Source organism: Neovison vison, chromosome 6 (genome assembly GCF_020171115.1).
Source record: "Neovison vison isolate M4711 chromosome 6, ASM_NN_V1, whole genome shotgun sequence".
Taxonomy (NCBI): Eukaryota; Metazoa; Chordata; class Mammalia; order Carnivora; family Mustelidae; genus Neogale; species Neogale vison.
The window spans coordinates 28,288,234-28,306,188 of NC_058096.1; the positions used below are offsets into that span (position 1 = coordinate 28,288,234).

Sequence of the window (17,955 nt, forward strand, 5' to 3'; positions counted from 1 at the left end):
CAAATACTAGATTCTTTTGCTTATCGATAGCATAATACGAGTTCTGCCCCTTCTTAACTTTTTTATTTATTTTTTTTCTTCTTCTAGAACACTGCTATTTGCATTAATTGGACACAAAAGATGAAGAAGGAAAAGCAGTATATTCGCTGAGGATTCTATGTGCTTGCTGCTGCAGACCTATGTATTGAGGAATTCTTCTGCTCCTTCTTGCTTAGGAGTTGATCAGCCCTGTGGTCAGGCTCCTTTGAAATTTGCCTATCTTTCACCTTGTCATTGCCAGAGGAAATCCTGGTTGGAATGTCACAGGGCATCTCTGCCTGATTACTATGGAAGGTGATAAACTGGCAGTCACTTATTAAAGTTACATCTCACTCACCCCCAGAAAACCATTCTTTAACGTGAATAGAAACCAAGCTCTTGTGAACACTTCTATTGAACATGACTCATGGAGAAGAGCTTGGCTCTGATGTGCACCAGGATTCTATTGTTTTAACTTACCTAGAAGGATTACTAATGCATCAGGCAGCAGAGGGATCAGGTACTGCCGTTGACAAAAAGTCTGCTGGGCATAATGAAGAGGATCAGAACTTTAACATTTCTGGTAATGCATTTCCCACCTGTCAAAGTAATGGTCCAGTTCTCAATGCACAGTCCTATCAGGGATCTGGCATGCTGCATCTCAAAAAAGCCAGACTCTTGCAGTCTTCGGAGGACTGGAATGCCGCGAAGCGGAAGAGGCTGTCTGATTCCATCGTAAATTTAAACGTGAAGAAGGAAGCTTTGCTAGCTGGCATGGTTGACAATGTGCCTAAAGGCAAACAAGATAGCACATTACTGGCCTCTTTGCTTCAGTCATTCAGCTCTAGGCTGCAGACCGTTGCTCTGTCGCAACAAATTAGGCAGAGCCTCAAGGAGCAGGGATATGCACTGGGTCATGATTCTTTAAAAGTGGAGAAAGATTTAAGGTGCTACGGTGTTGCATCAAGTCACTTAAAAACTTTGTTGAAGAAAAGTAAAGCTAAAGATCAAAAGCCTGATACCAATCTTCCCGACGTAACTAAAAACCTCATCAGAGACAGGTTTGTGGAGTCGCCACATCATGTTGGACAAAGCGGGACAAAGGTCATGAGTGAACCCTTGTCGTGTGCTGCCCGATTACAGGCTGTCGCAAGCATGGTGGAGAAAAGGGCTAGTCCGGCCACTTCACCAAAACCTAGTGTTGCTTGTAGCCAGTTAGCGTTACTCCTCTCCAGCGAAGCCCATTTGCAGCAGTATTCCCGGGAACATGCTTTAAAAACACAAAATGCAAATCAAGCAGCAAGTGAAAGACTTGCTGCCATGGCCAGATTACAAGAAAACGGCCAGAAGGACGTTGGCAGTTTCCAGCTCTCGAAAGGAGCGTCGAGCCATCTCAATGGTCAGGCAAGAACATCGTCGAGCAAACTAATGGCGAGCAAAAACACGGCCTTCCAGAATCCAATGGGTGTCGTTCCTTCTTCCCCCAAAAATGCAGGCTATAAGAACTCACTGGAAAGAAACAGTATCAAACAAGCTGCTAGTAACAGTTTGCTCCTGCATCTTCTTAAAAGCCAGACCATACCAAAGCCAATGAACGGACATCACCAGAGCGAGAGAGGAAGCATTTTCGAGGATAGTAGTACGCCCACAACTATCGATGAGTACTCCGACAACAACCCTAGTTTTACAGATGACAGCAGCGGCGACGAAAGTTCTTATTCCAACTGTGTGCCCATAGACTTGTCGTGCAAACATCGAATTGAGAAACCGGAACCTGACCAGCCTGTTTCTCTCGATAACTTAACTCAGTCCTTGCTAAATACCTGGGATCCCAAAGTCCCCACCACCGTAGATATCAAAGAAGATCAAGATACCTCAAGGAATTCTAAGCTAAATTCACACCAGAAAGTAACACTTCTTCAGTTGCTCCTTGGCCATAAGAATGAAGAAAACGTAGAAAGAAACAGCAGCCCTCAGGAAGCACCCAGCGATGTGCCCAAGTTCAGTACTCAGAATTACACGAGGACTTCGGTCATCGAATGCCCCAGTGCCAACAGGACTACCCCCGTGAGCACTCCTCCGTTACTTGGCTCCACGAAACCAGAGTCTCCTATCAATCTCTCCCAGCACTCTCTGGTCATCAAATGGAATTCCCCCCCATACGCCTGCGGCTCTCAGTCTGAAAAGCCCGCCAACACCGCATCCAGCCACTTGATGGACCTGACAAAGAGCAAAGAGTCGCACGGAGAGAAGCCCGTCCAGAATGAAGGCGCGCAAAACTCCGCAACTTTCAGTGCCAGTAAACTGTTACAGAACTTAGCCCAGTGTGGAATGCAGTCCACCTCAGGAGACGAGCAGAGACCCAGCAGGCAGCTGCTAAGTGTAAACACAGATAGACCCGTGGGCATGGTTGACAGATTAAACAGTCCTCTGCTGGCAAATAAAACAAACGCGGTGGAGGAAAACAAGGCGTTGAACAGCCAAGCAACAGGTCCCGAATCAGGACTTTCTGGTTCTGAAATAGAAAATCTGCTTGAAAGGCGCACTGTCCTCCAGCTGCTCCTGGGAAACCCCAACAAAGGGAAGAGCGAAAAGAAAGAGAAGGTTTCTGTGCGAGACGAAAGTACTCAGGAACACGCAGATAGAGCTTTAAGTGAACAAATACTGATGGTCAAAATCAAATCTGAGCCTTGCGATGACTTACATACTCACAACTCAAATGTGCACTTGACCCATGACGCCAAGGGGGCCCCATTCTTGGGTCTGGCGCCTCCCGTGCAGAGAAGCACAGCTGCCTTACCCGTGTCCGAGGACTTTAAATCGGAGCCCGTTTCACCTCAGGATTTTTCTTTCTCGAAGAACGGTCTGTTGAGTCGACTGCTAAGACAAAACCAAGAGAGTTACCTGGCGGAAGATCTGGACAACAGTCACAGAAACAGTGAACTGACAATTCTAGAATCAAAGAACCTTTGCATGGTCCCTAAGAAAAGGAAGCTCTATACGGAGCCTTTGGAAAACCCATTTAAGAAGATGAAAAATAACATCGTCGACGCGGCAAACAGTCACAGCGCTGCGGAAGGACTGTATGGGTCCTTGCTTAACCAGCAAGAGCTGAAACTGAGCAAAAATGATCTTGAACTTAAGTACCCTGCCAGTCATGGTGCGGCCCCCGAAAGTGAACATAGGAGTTGGGCCAGGGAGAGCAAAAGCTTCAATGTCCTGAAGCAGCTGCTTCTCTCAGAAAACTGTGTAAGAGATTTGTCCCAGCACAGGAGTAACTCTGTCGTCGAGAGTAAAAAGAAAGGACACAAAAATAACGTGACCAATAGCAAACCTGAATTCAGCATTTCTTCTCTGAACGGACTGATGTACGGTTCCCCTCAGCCCGGCGGCTGCATGGATAGCAGGACATTCCCGTACCCAGGAGTAGTGAAATCTCCTATGAGTCCCCCTTTCCCCGAGCACTTGGGCTGTGCAGGGTCTAGACCAGAATCTGGGCTTTTGAACGGGTGTTCCGTGACCGGTGAGAAGGGACCCATTAAGTGGGTTATCACAGATGCGGATAAGAATGAGTATGAGAAGGACTGTCCCAGGCTGACCAAAACTAACCCGATACTGTATTACATGCTTCAGAAGGGAGGCAGTGCTGTTACCAGTCGAGAAACGCAGGACAAGGACATTTGGAGGGAGCCTGCACCTGCCGAAAGTGTCTCACAGGTTACAGTCAAAGAAGAGTTACTTCCCGCCGCAGAAACTAAAGCTTCTTTCTTTAATCTAAGAAGCCCATATAATAGCCATATGGGGAGTAACGCCTCTCATCCACACAGCGCCAACGGAGAAGTTTACGGACTGTTGGGAAACGTGCTAACAATAAAAAAAGAATCAGAGTAAAACGTACCTGCCATCCAGCTTCGGATCTTTTTAAAACTGCTTAGTATGAACTTGCGATCTGTATAAATAAGAGCATGATTTGAGAAAAGCATGGTATAATTGAAACTTTTTTCATTTTGAAAAGTATTGGTTACTGGTGATGTTTAAATATGCATACTGCTTTTTGCTTTACGTTAGATGTCATGAGGAAACTACTGAACTAGCAATTGGTTGTTTAACACTCTGTATGCATCGGACAACAACTGTGAGTAGCCTATGAATGAAATTCTTTTATATTCAGATAACAGGCATAAATGAAAATGTAAATCTCCATCCATAGTGGATTAACGCATTTTGCTGCCTTTATTAGGGTACTTTATTTTGCTTTTCAGAAGTCAGCCTGCATAACACATTTGTTTTTAAATCCAAATTGTTAAATAACTCTTGAAATGTTAATTATTGAGTAAAAAAAAAAAAAACCTAATTCACTTCTCATTATCTGATTCAGAACCAAATTAGAAAAAAAAATGCTTACATTTTTCACTTTTGCTAAAAAACATATTTATTTTTAACTCTTGGAAGGGGTTTTGTGGTTCCCAATGTGTCTGCCCTACCCGAGTCCTTTTCAATATCTATTTCTTTAAACCTTGTACTACTTAGTAAAAATTGATTACAATTGATGGGAGTTTGATAGATCCTTCAAAAAAGGCAGATTTCCATTTTTGTATTTTAGCTACTTTACTAAATTAATAGTTCTCCTTTTACAGAATTAGGAAAGTTAACCATTTACCTTCAGGTGGTTTCCTGAATAGGTGAATATTTAAGAAGTTGTTTTTAACAGAAGCAAAATGGTTTTTCTTTGGACAGTTTTCACCATCTCTTGTAAAAGTTACTTCTCACCATTTCTGTGGTACCTGTGAGTCTTACGACCAGGGTTTCTTAAAAGCTGGACTCAGACCACCTGCATTAGAATCATCTGGAGCCCTTGTTTTAAAATGCAGATTCCTAGGCAGCATCTCAGATCTACAGATCAAGAAGCTCTGCTAAGTGAACCGGGGAATCTCCCACCTGCATCTTAACACACTCCCTAGATGTTTCTTCTGCATGCTGAAGTTTGAGAACCATTGCTCATGACTTTTCTCAGAACACAGGATTGTAAAAAAAAAAAAAAAAAGAAAAAGAAAAAAAAAAAAACTATTTGATGCCTATATTTTCCCCAGTACAGTTATACATCAACTCAAAATTTGCAATATTGTAGTTCATATATAACCGTTCTGTCTTTGGAAAATCGGGTTCGAAATACTTTTTATGACAAAAAAAAAAATTGGGTGGAGGGGACAACTTTCATATCTGGCTCAACATCTCAGGAAAATCTATGATTATTTATGTGTTCTAATGAGTAACATCTACTTAATTAGCCTTAGGGATGGTATAACAGGGCCACTTACCAAACTCAGGTGATTCCAGGATGGTTTGGAAACTTCTCCTGAATACATCCTTAGTTTCTATTAAAATCATGTCCTAAGATCACTGCTGACAAAGATGAAAACATTTCAAACCCAAGGAAGGCACGAAACTCAGCTTGACTAAACAGAGAAGTACAAAGGGCACATAGACATGACAGAGTTGTACACGATCACTCCATTGGACCTATTATTTTAAAATTGCAATTAGAAGTAAACATTAATATTATCTTGGAAGAACTTATTATTGAGCCACATGGTGTTTTGATCTCAAAACAAGTCCATATGTTTAAGTTCAGCTTTCATTGTCCACAATTCACTCACCAGATAATATTTTTGTTTTTAAAAGTGAACCAGGTTTGCAACTGACCTATCAACAAATTGTTATATAATCAACTGTTAATTAGAAGGAAATCTATTTGAAGTTGTTCTACTTGAAGTTGTTTCTAAGATTTTTATATTAAAAATGGGCGTTATTTCCTAATATGAATTAAAACCCAAAATGATTATTTTTTCTCAAAATGATTTGTAAATAGTTACTGGATTATATTATGAAACAATAGTCAGGAGTGAGTATTATGCTACATCATGGAGATATGAAGGCATACACTTATTCTGAAGTGAAAATCCCACTGGCCAGTGAATATATTCTACTCCATCCCATATTGACTTTGTGACAATCTTATTGTCTACATCCTATAAATAAGCTTTTAAGCAAGTCATTTTTTTTCCCTGCTACATTATGAAAGGTCTGGAGCCTTAGAGGTATGTTAGAAAAATTGTTGGTATTCCCCTTTGGTCGGGGGAAAATGGGCTTTCACAAGGGAGGGAAATTTAGGTCAGGGGAATGAACATCAAGGGCCAGCATTGCTATATTTTTGTTTGTTCTTTTGGTTGGTTGGTTGGTTGGTTGGTTTTGTTGTTGTCGTCATTCACAGTTAAAGGAATGAGGATATATAATATGTAGCTAAACATGACCAGAAAAATGATGTTCTGATTTACTAGAGAATGTCCCAAATTTGAATTTAGGGTGGTCTTAAAGAACAGTGAGAAAGGGCACACATCGATAAATTCACTTTGTTTATGCATATGTAGATACAAGGATGCACATATACACATTTTCAAGGACTATTTTAGATACTAGATAATTTCTTCCCAATGAAGTCATTTGTGAAAGGGTACTACAGCTCTCATTGACAACAGTAAGGTAGCATTGCCTGTTTATTCTCTGGCACATGTTACAGAGGAGTAAACTGGTGAGAGTATATATTTTATATATATATATATATATAATATGTATATATATATATATTGACTTGTTACACGAAGATGTTAAAATCAGTTTTTAAAGGTGATGTAAATAGTGATTTCCTTAATGAAAAATACATATTTTGTATTGTTCTAATGCAACAGAAAAGCCTTTTAATCTCTTTGGTTTCTGTATATTCCATGTATAAGTGTAAATATAATCAGACAGGTTTAAAAATTGTGCATGTATGTATACAGTTGCAAGTCTGGACAAATGTATAGAATAAACCTTTTATTTAAGTTGTGATTACCTGCTGCATGAAAAATGCATGGGGGACCCTGTGCATCTGTGCATTTGGCAAAACGTCTTAACAAGTCAGATCAGATGTTCATCCCAACATGACAGTATTCCATTTTTGGATATGACTTCTGTGGTTTAAGCTTTGTGGAAGAATGTGCTTTGAATCCAAGGGTCTTTAAACTTTTTAAAATCAAGTCAACCACTTTTCAACATGACAAGTTCACACAACTACTTTCATGAATTTTTTAATCCCATTGGAAATGTACTGTTCTACCAGGAGTATCCCAGTATGCTGGAATACAGGCACATTACCACTCATGAGATGAATTCTGGGGTTTACACAACCAATTTTGATGCGATCTGCTTCGTAATATAATTTGTCATTTTTATTAGAAATTTAATTTCTTCATGTGATGTCATGGAACTGTACATACTGCAGTGTGAATTTTTTTGTTTTGTTTTTTAATCTTTTAGTGTTTACTTCCTGCAGTGAATTTGAATAAATGAGAAAAAAAATGCATTGTCCTTGGTTTCAAATGACTGTTATTTTGTGGGCTTTCTCTGGTTTTTAGGTTTTCCATAAATATAAAACTCCCTGGTCACGAAAGTAGCAAGTCTTCAAGGATACTTTACCCTTCTCAGAAAGAAAAAGAAGAAGAAGGTGGCCAGTGAGTTAATGTACCTAGAGGCAGGGCAATTGAAGTGTAGCTCAAAGAGGCAGGCAGCCTACCTTGCCTCGATTCCGTTGTTTGGTGTGTAACTCAATGATCACCACAGATTTTCAAAGTGCGAAAGAATTTGTAACAGGTTCAGAAATAAAAAGATTTGATAAACATTTGTTTTAAAATAAGATTTTATTGGGTTTTATCCAATTTTCAATGACTGTTATATTCATTTTAAATTAAAAAAAAAAAAAAAGGTCAGGGCGCCTGGGTGGCTCAGCCTGTTAAGTGTCCGACTCTTGATTTCAGCTCAGGTCATGATCCTCAGGGTCATGGGATGGAGTCCCCTGTTGGTCTCTCTGCTTAGCTGGGACTCTGCTCCAGATTCTATCCCTCAACCTTTGCCCCTCCCCCTGCCTGCTTGGTGTCTCTCTCTCTCTCTCTTTCTTTCTCTCAAACTACATAAATATTTAAATAAATAAATACATGTCTTCAGTCATCTTCCAAAACAATGTATATACACGTGTGCCCAGGCATCCATATGTAAATATATACCGTATGTATATAGGTAACGACTAGTTGACAATGATAAGCAAAATATGTAATAAGTAAGGTAGACCAATTTATTTAGGAAAAAAACAATTCCTGTGATCCGATGGCCTGGGAACTTTTATTTTTTCATAAGTATTATTAATGATAATTTAGGAGGAAGACATTTTCCCAAAATGAGTGTCTATTTTCTGGCACTAAAATAAGTCTGTTACAACAGTGAAAATGTTGCTGCTACTCTCCTAAGAGGTCTATAAGCCTTTTCTGAAAAACAACCAAGTAGCAGAAATACATTCAGCTATTCTACATCATCAAAACACTGAAGTTATACTTTGCTATAATGTATAGCAAATATATAGATGTATAGATACCGTCATTAGAAGCATAGCCCTGTTTATTGATTTATATTCTGAAAATACATAATAAGTGTACTGAGTAATTAATTGCCCAGTAAGGAACTTTTTTTTTTTTTTAGTTTGTTTATTTAATCTCTACACCAAGCGTGGGGCTTGAACTCAACAGCCCCAAGATCAAGAGTCTGCATGCTCTTCCAACTGGGCCAGCGAGGCACCCCAAAGGGATTTTTAAGAAGAGAACTAGTTACTAATTCTTGACTACAAGATAGAGCCCATGACTTAAATATGAAGAGTCTTTAATAATCAGAATTTTTTTCCACCACTGATAGCACTAAACTGTGTCCTATTTGGTTTTAGATATAGATACAGAAATAGATATAGATATCATCTATAGATAATTTTTATCTATATCTCTATATATAAATATATACTACTAAAGTATACTACTTTATATATACTACTAAAATATACTACTTTAATATATATATATGTATTAAAGTAGGTTTCAATGTTTGTTATTAAGCATGTCACTTTGTGTTTATTCCATGAAGCTAAGAGAGGTATCAAACATGCACCTCATAAGGGCTGGTGGAGGGAGCTATTGGTATCATTTAGCATGAACTATGTTTCTCTCAATGGTTGGTAAAGTAATATTTACAACATTTTTAAGATGGCATCTTGGTAAGTTAAAGACTCCTCTGAAAAACCAGAATTAATGTATTCTTTAGTTTTAGCAGAATAATTGGAAATAAAATCTGTATCTTACAAACTTATAAGTAAATAAGTAAATAAATAAATGAAAACTTATAAATCAGTCCTGAGGAAGTGCTGCTGCACTCAAGAGTTCCCCTGAGTGTCTGACAATAACTATACAAACCCAGGTTTTATTTTTTTTTTCTTCTTTTTTTCTTAAAAAAAAAAAACCTGGTTTTTAAAATAGTGTATTTCTGCAGTCAGAGCAAGAAGATTTTTGAGTCATTCCAAGCAGTCTTACAGCCTTTTCAGTGACTCATATACCTAGACAAATTCTGTTTTCCAGCCTTTGTTTTCACCAAGTTTCATTGGGAGGTGCTCTAAACTTTGAGAGAAGTTTTGGACTGTGTGCTATAGTCATATCTGCTGATCCAGCATCCTCCTGTGAAATCACTTCTGGAAAAGGATGTGGCCTCTCCCAGGTGGATGCCCCTCGCCTATATTTTTCTAAAACCACCAGCTGGACCACAGAGGAGAGCCAAAGAGCGAATACACGGAGATTTTATTTTCTCTTAGCTAATTAACATGAAATAATTTAAGGATACAATAGTTATATGGTTTTCTTAGAAAACCGCAGGTTTCTCTAAAGACTGAAAGCGTTGCCTGCGGCAGCCATTATAGCTAATCTTACAATCGAGCTGAGAATCCTTTTAAGACTGTCAGCACCCCGCTGGGTGTGCCACCCAGCCCTGTTCCATCTGGGAGCCTGCCTTCTGACTTCTGGCCCTGCCTGCGTTTTCCCATTCTTAGCTTCTTCTCCCACCAGCTAACACCTTTCTGCCCATCATCACAGAACATTCCAATGTTCATACCTTCCCAAGAAGAATTCACTATTCAGGGAACACATCTATCTGCCTCCTTGGCATCAGCGCCTTTCAATCATATAACATTGCCTAAAACACCTCCCTCCTTTGCCCTTTCGTCCCCACCCCCGGCTTTATAAACTTATACTTGTCTTTACAACTTAAGAGATATCACCTCCTCAAAGAAGCCCTTCGTCTGCGGCTCCTCTAGGGCAGAGCCCCTTCAGGCCTCTGTAATCCCATAATGCTTTGTGTGGGCCTCCTTTGTTGCAATCCTTAGAGTACTTGCCAACATGCCTTGTATTCTTCCAAAGGCAAGAAATGTGTCTTCTAAGTCTGACATTCAGTAGCAAGTCCAAATCCCGATACAAAGCAGCTAATTCAATAAAGGTGTACCTCATCAGAAAACGAATGAAATACAAAAATACATTTTTTTGCCATACACACACACACACAAAATGAAAGGCTGCCCCCCCCACCCCCATGCACCAGTCTGAGACATGAACAAAGTTATTTATGTAGGGACGGGTCCATTTCCCTGAAACAATGTCCAGCCTCCTCAGCCACCTTTAGCCCCAGAGCTCGTGATCTCTGTGGTCCAACCCATGTCTTCTTCCTTCTGCCTTCTCTAATCCACAGAAATGTGACCTGCTAAGAAATTCCTGATAAAGAAACTGGTTCTTGAAAGCAGAATGGAAATTGGGGGTTTGACCAGTAAAAGTCTAATAACCTGTTGTACTATACCTCCCTCCAAAGAGCAGGGAGCATCTTAGAAGTTGTGCCTTGTAGCCAAGAAGCTCTCAACGCTACCAAGCACCGCTCTGCTGAGATAGGCCTGAGGCAAGAATTCATGGCTTCTCCTGCCAGTCATGAATGTGTTTATGTTCCAGAGGGCTACATTTGTCCGAACTCTCGAACTCTACAAAATCAAAGCCAGGCAGAACATGTTGTCTTGGGGAGTGTGGTACAACTAACTCCTTGATGCTGAAACCCTCACCAGGGAAGGAACTGGAATTAGTATTAAGCTATTTCCAGTTCTCAAGGCAGTCTGGCTTCCTATGGTGTGGAAATGCAAGAAACCAGGGCAACATATGAACTAGTCCATCCAAATTAATATTCATACATCAGAGTGCTTTGATGGTGTCAACTCAGGTATAAGACCAAATCGCCAGGTTTTAAGAGTTTTGTAAAGTAATACATACATTCAGTGATTTGTTAGGTGCTGAATAAAAAATTGTGTTATACTGATGTGAAAGCAGAAGTTCATCTTTCATGTCTGGAACTGGGCAGATGCATGTAAGTTCCTTTTATTCAGATATAAAATTAACATAATAAACATTTTAATTTTTAATTATTGCAGTTTATTCAGAAAAACTACATTGCCTGTTCCCAGCCCCAAGAGAAGAAATAAGGTCTCAGTTTAAATCATGCTTGTTGTATGTCCAAATGGCCTTAAGGATTAGCAGAAGAGTATTCAAGATGAAGCGATCACACTATACACTCCAGGATTTTCTTTTCCTCAAAACTGTGACTGATAGTCATCTGAGGAAGGTTCCAAGAAGCCAGGGTCTTGCAATTGTCAAAGCATCACTTCCTAAAATAATGATGACATTGATGCCAGTAGGTGAATGGGATCATAGAGAACTTAGAGCTCCTTGTGATCAGCAAGTGAACTCACTCAAGCAGGGATATAGGCCAGAGCATCCTATTCTTATATTTATCAGATTGCTTTCTCAATCTCTCTCCCTCTTTCTAAAATATAATAGATACATACTGTACAATCACATACTGTGTAATAGACCAATCTGAAGTATATAATTCAACGAATTTTAGTATATGTATAGTCACTATAATCTCTAGACACATTTTCCTCACCCCCCCAAAAGAAACTCCATTTCTTCCCATTGTGTTAGATTAACTGCTAAATCTAGTTTCCGTCTCTGTAGATTTTTATATATCCCAGACATTTCATATAAATGGAACCATATATGATCTTTTGTGAATGGCTTCCTTCACTTAACTTAATGTTTTCAAGATTTATCCATGTTGTTGCATGTATCAGTACAGCATTATTATTTTTTTTTTTTTTGCTGAATAATTTCCCATTTTATACATGTCACATTTTATCTATTTATCAGTCACTGGACATTTGGGTTGTTTTCCTTTTTAGCTATTATGAATAATTGTGCTACAATAGTTGTTGCTGTAGTCACTCTTTCAAAAAGAAAATGGACAACCAACTAAAATTTGGCTTGGACATAGCCACATATGCACATCATTACAGTATAAAGTTAATTGACCATAAATGTGACGGTTAATTTCTAGACTCTCAATTCTATTCCATTGATTTATATGATTATCCTATGAAGTAACACACCATATTGATTACTGTAGCTTTGTGGTCATTTTATTTTTTTTAAAGATTTTATTTATTTATTTGACAAAGAGAGATCACAAGTAGGCAGAGAGGCAGGCAGAGAGAGAGAGGAGGAAGCAGGCTCCCTGCTGAGCAGAGAGCCCGATGCGGAACTCAATCCCATGACCTGAGCCGACAGCAGCGGCTTAACCCACTGAGCCCCCCAGGTGCCCCTTTTGTGGTCATTTTTGAAGCAAGTATGAGTTCTCCAAATTTGTTCTTCTTTTTCTACATTGTTTTGGCTATTGTTGGTTTTGTAAATTTACATACCCGAATTTTAGAGTAAGACTGTCAATTTCTGCAAAAGTGATTGGTGGAATTTAGATTGCATTCAATTTGTAGATTAGCTTTGGGAGAATATTATCCTAGCAAGATTAATCCCTCCCATCCATGAACATGGGATGTGTTTTCATATATCGCAGGCTTTAATTTCTTTCAGCACCAGCACCCTAGAATGTTGGCTTGAGCAGGACTCTCTTGGACTCTTTCCCTGATCTGTTAAACCGTCCGTTTCTTCTGGTGTCACACCCAGCTGTTAGGCTCCACTAATTGCTTGATCCTTGCTCTATTGTTTTTGACAATGCCCTGGGGCATAAATAGCTCCATTGTCTGATCTAATTAAATTTGGGCCCTTTTGCAAGAGTAATTTTTGAAGCCAGTCTTTGAGATTTGTTCTGTTCCCTGGGAGGGCTCTTCCTAGCAGTCTCGTGCCCGCATTCTCTCTGGTAAACAGCTGGTTTATGGCTTCTTGTTTCTTGTTCTCATGGAGCTACCAGCCTCCGATGGGTTGCTCACCACCAAGATCCTCATTGTTTTCAAGAACTCATGATGCTTGAACTTCTTAACTCTGTTCTAAATGAAGGGAGACTTTCAGAACTCTCTGCCCTTATGGCTTGCCTCTTCCCCTGGGCAAAATTTCTGAGCCATTATTGTTGCATTGCTGGGCCAGAGATAGCGGCCTGCTTCTCTCAGTTAACAGTCTTGCTTTAAAAGCAGGGTTCTGGGTAGAAATGATAGTCGTTAGGGCTCTCTGGTCACCATTTCTGGTGGGAAACATCTACCCCCTGAGTGAGCAGTGGTTAGGTCAGCCAATGCCCACCATTCCTGGCCCGCCACACCAAGGGTAGACTTTCTTCCCTTAGAGTGGAAGCCATGTAGAGGAAGGACTGTGTAGAGTCAAGGACTGGTCCTTGACATTTGGCACTTGCCTGAAATTATGCTTCTGTAACACAGAGCATTGTGGAGATGAGAAATGCTGGTGACCTGGCCCTTCCAAGGAGATACACTTTTATTACTTTTTTTAAAGATTTTTATTTATTTATTTGACAGACATAGATCACAAGTAGGCAGAGAGGCAGGCAGAGACAGAGAGAGGGGGAAACAGGCTCCCTGCTGAGCAGAGAGCCCGACATGGGGCTCGATCCCAGGACACTGGGATCATGACCTGAGCTGAAGGCAGCGGCTTTAAACTACTGAGCCACCCAGGCAGCCTGGAGATACACTTTTAAAGAGGAATTGGGGAGGGGATCCTCATCTTCTCAGCCATACCCAACTTGAGGGTAGTTTCCATCCCACTAAACCGTGGCTGAGGAAAAGGCGCAGATCCTGGTTCAATGCCGTAGACTCTCACTGTTCTTACCAAGATTTAACAGAGATTTTTCTTATACAAATGTCTTCTTCATTTGCTCACTGCCCTTAGGAAAATTTTCAGAGTATTTAAAAAAAAAAGTCATCAGTTTATATTGTTTTGCTTGGGAGTGTGGGTCTGTAGGGTGCCTTATGCTCCCACTTTCAAAGTGGGTCCTTACCACTGACCTTATTTCTAATCACCAAATTATTCAAAGCCACATTCTTCAGAGTCACTTGCTTAAGCAATGTTGAGCTACAGCTTTATTTCTGTCCATAAGATGGCACATTTTTGGCACATACTGTTTTGAAAGACTCTTTTCCTCATTCTCATTGTCCATAATTTACCTAAATCTATTCTCTTTTCTCCAAGAATTTCATTTATTTCTTTTTTTATTTTTTCATATCCTGCCAGGACAATATTCCTGGCCCATCAAATGTTCCACAGTTGAATCCACCAGACCAACCTCAACACAACAACCTGCCAACACTTTCATATTCAACTTATAATAATTTAAATAGCTCTTTGGAATTTAGTTCAATAAAATTATTCTTAATTTTCTTTTTTTTTTTCCCCTCGCTGAATCTTTTGAGCAGTTTCAGGTTTACAGACTAGATCAGAAAGTATGAGCATTCCCCCATATTAACATACCACACTCCCTCACTCAGTTTCTCTTATTATTAATACCTTGCATTAATACAGTGCATTTTTACAACTGATGAACTAATATTGATATAGTCTTAATTGTCGTTCATAGTCTCCGTTGGGGTTCACTCTTTGTATTATACCTTCTATGGGTTTTGACAAAAATATAATGACATGAACCCACTGTAATAGCAATATACAGAGCAATTTCACTATCTTAAACATTCCCTATGCCCCACCTATTCGTCCCCTCATCCACCTTTGCTTCCATCCACCATTTTCCCCTGCAACCGATAAGCAACCAATGATCACTTTACTGTCTCCATGGTTTTGTCTTTTCCAGAATGTTGTAAAATGGGAATCACACAGTATATAGCCTCTGTGAATTGGATTCTTTCACTTAGCAATATGCATTGAAGTTTCCTTTTATGTCTTTTTTGCAGCTTGACAGCTCATTTCTTTTTATCATTGAATAATATTCTGTTGTATGTATATATCACCATTTGCTTATCCAGTTACCTACTGAAGGGCATCATGGGAACTTCCAAAGTTTTAACAGTTATGCATAAAGCTGCTATAAACATCAATACACAGGTGTTTGTGTGCACTTTCTTTTGTTTTTTGGTATGTGTTTTCAGAGACAGAGCTTATCTTCCGGTGATTTAAATTTCCCACCATTCCTGTGCACCAGCAGGGCTTAACAGTCAATTCCAAGCCCATCGATTTCATTGGATGTATCAGTTGGCTCGGCTGAATGATACTGCAGTATCACACAACCCAAGCTCTCAGTGCCTGATAACCACAGTTTATTTCATATTCTTGCTACGTGTCTGACTTGAGTTGGCACAGGGCTTTGTTTGTGGTGATGCTTGCTTTGGGACCTGGGGTGGTGGAGCCGTCACTGTCCCGAAAGGTCAGTGGTTACCATGGCAGAGCTAAAGAGCATGGTGAGCTGAGCACCAGCTTTGAAACGACCTAACACTTCACATTACATGAAACAAAGCTTCCGCCAGCTTAACTTCAGGGGTGTAGGAAATACAGTTGCATCCTATAGCTAGAAGAAGAACCAGAAATATTGATGAGCTTTCAGCAATATCAACTTTTATTTTACAATTTGTGTGAACATAGAACAATAATCTTTTTTTAGAACAATAATCTTTTGATTACTGAATTTAATTTGATTATATTTTAAAGTTCACTTTCCCTCTCCAGACTCTAGGTGATAGGCTAGAAGATAAAATTAATTAAACTTAAGGGCTCAAACAATTTACTAATTTACAATTTACTAATCCAAACAAAAGTGTTCTGGTTGTAACACAGACTTCTATAGGCTCACTGTAAGGAAGACATCACAAGACTCAGCACAAATGAGGATGCGTTCTTTTCACCAAGGCTCAGTGTAACAACAGAGAGATATTCACTTGTGGTATCATGTAACTGTCTATTCATATACATTGACTGATATTATTTCAGGTTGTATGATTTTTAATGTTTTATGTATTTACTTTTTTTTTTAAGATTTTATTTATGTATTTGACAGATAGAGATCACAAGTAGGCAGAGAGGCAAGCAGAGAGAGAGAGAGGAGAAAGCAGGCTCCCCGCTGAGCAGAGAGCCTGATGCAGAGCTCGATCCCAGGACCCTGAGATCATGACCCAAGCCGAAGGCAGAGGCTCAACCCACTGAGCCACCCAGATGCCCCTACTTTTTTTTTTTTTTTTAAGTAGGATCCATGTCCAATGCAGGGCTTGAACTTACAATCCTGAGGTCCAGACCTGAGCTGAGATCAAGGGTCAGATATTCAATGGATGGCGCCAACCATGCAGGTGCTCCTTTTAAAAAAATTTTTTAACTTTGTATTTGATTTTGCAGTTTGTATGATTAAATCTTCTCTTCTCTTTCCAAAATGGGATGCTTCATTTGAACCTAAACATACCTTGAAGCAAATTTCAACTCAAAAGAGTTTTGGTTTAGGTCATTGTAAATTTATGTAATTGCTCTTGAATTCTTTAGTAAATACCTACTTTGTTTGTTTTCAGGATTTACTTACAATTTCTGATTTACCAGCACCCACCTTATAAAAATGCTTTATTTACGAACAGCTCCTGGACCTGGGCACTCCTTTACCAGTCCATCCCCAGAAACTTCTCCTCTGCCTTCCAGAAACACCTTGTGATTATGCTTAGGATTTGGAAATGAGAAGATTATCACAGATTATCCAGATGGGTGTGAAATATAATCACAAGAGTTCTTAGAGAAATATAATCACAGAGAGGACATTTGACACAGGCAGAAGAAGAGAAGGCAATGAGATCATGGAGTCAGAAACTGGATTGCTGGAGTCACAAACCAAGGCATGCCAGTAACCACCAGGAGCTAGAGGAAACAAGGAACAGATTCTTCCCTAGCGCCTCCGAAGGGATGGCAGCCCCGCTAACACCTTAATTTTGGCCCAGTGAAACTGATTTCGAACTTCCGGTCTCCAGAACATTAAGAGAGTAAGTTATTGTTGTTTGAAGTCACCAAGTTTGCAGTCATCTGTCCCAAAAGCCCTAAGAAATTTAGAAATCCTGTCCTGCTGCCTAGAAAAATGAATGAAAGACAAAGAAATCAATTTTAATGTTCTGCAAATACCTTTCCAGGGCAGGTGCAGACTCCTGTAAACATGCACAAACTACATGAGAGATCTCTGTCTTGTTTATGTGTGTGTGAAAATTTAAGAATCAAGTATTTACTGGCCTGAGGGGAGTAATAAAGTAAAGGTAAATTTCTCAAGCCTGCGGTATATATATTCTAAGTAGAACACACACACACACACACACACACACACCCCTTTAGCAGAGTACAGAGCCCTGTGTTTTCTCAAAGTCCACCTTGAGGTACACACTTTGAAATATGTTAGAATTCAGAACACATAAACATGAAAGTGTAGTTTGAATCCTCCCCCTTTGGAGATATAATTGCAGTCGTGGAAAGGAAAATAACAAGGAGTCGCAGATAATAGGGCCCCAAAGATCTCAAAGAAATAGGTTAATCTCACTGTGGATCCTAGCATGTCATAAAACATCAATGTGCACTAGCTTCTCTTTCCCTTCCTTGGTTAAAAATGTCCCTTTATCGTCAAGGTCTAAAAAAAGGCAAGACATAACAAATGAATCCGCAGTGATGTTTGAAAAATACACCCTGACACATTTGGAACATACCCACTGTTCAAAATCTGCCGGCTAAGAGAAGCTGATTAGAA

At 39.6% G+C, this 17,955-nt stretch overlaps 1 protein-coding gene across 3 annotated transcripts in view; it reads left to right on the plus strand.

Annotated features, from left to right (window-relative positions):
* NRIP1 (nuclear receptor interacting protein 1) overlaps window positions 1-7,425 on the plus strand; it is a 100,094-nt gene extending 92,669 nt beyond the window's left edge. For all 3 annotated transcript variants that reach the window (XM_044251106.1, XM_044251104.1, XM_044251107.1), the window contains one exon: window positions 88-7,425. In XM_044251106.1, coding sequence (XP_044107041.1) covers window positions 439-3,909 — 3,471 coding nt within the window. In that variant the 5' untranslated portion in view covers window positions 88-438 and the 3' untranslated portion in view covers window positions 3,910-7,425. The remainder of the gene's footprint in view (window positions 1-87) is intronic.
* Window positions 7,426-17,955: the final 10,530 nt, after the last annotated feature.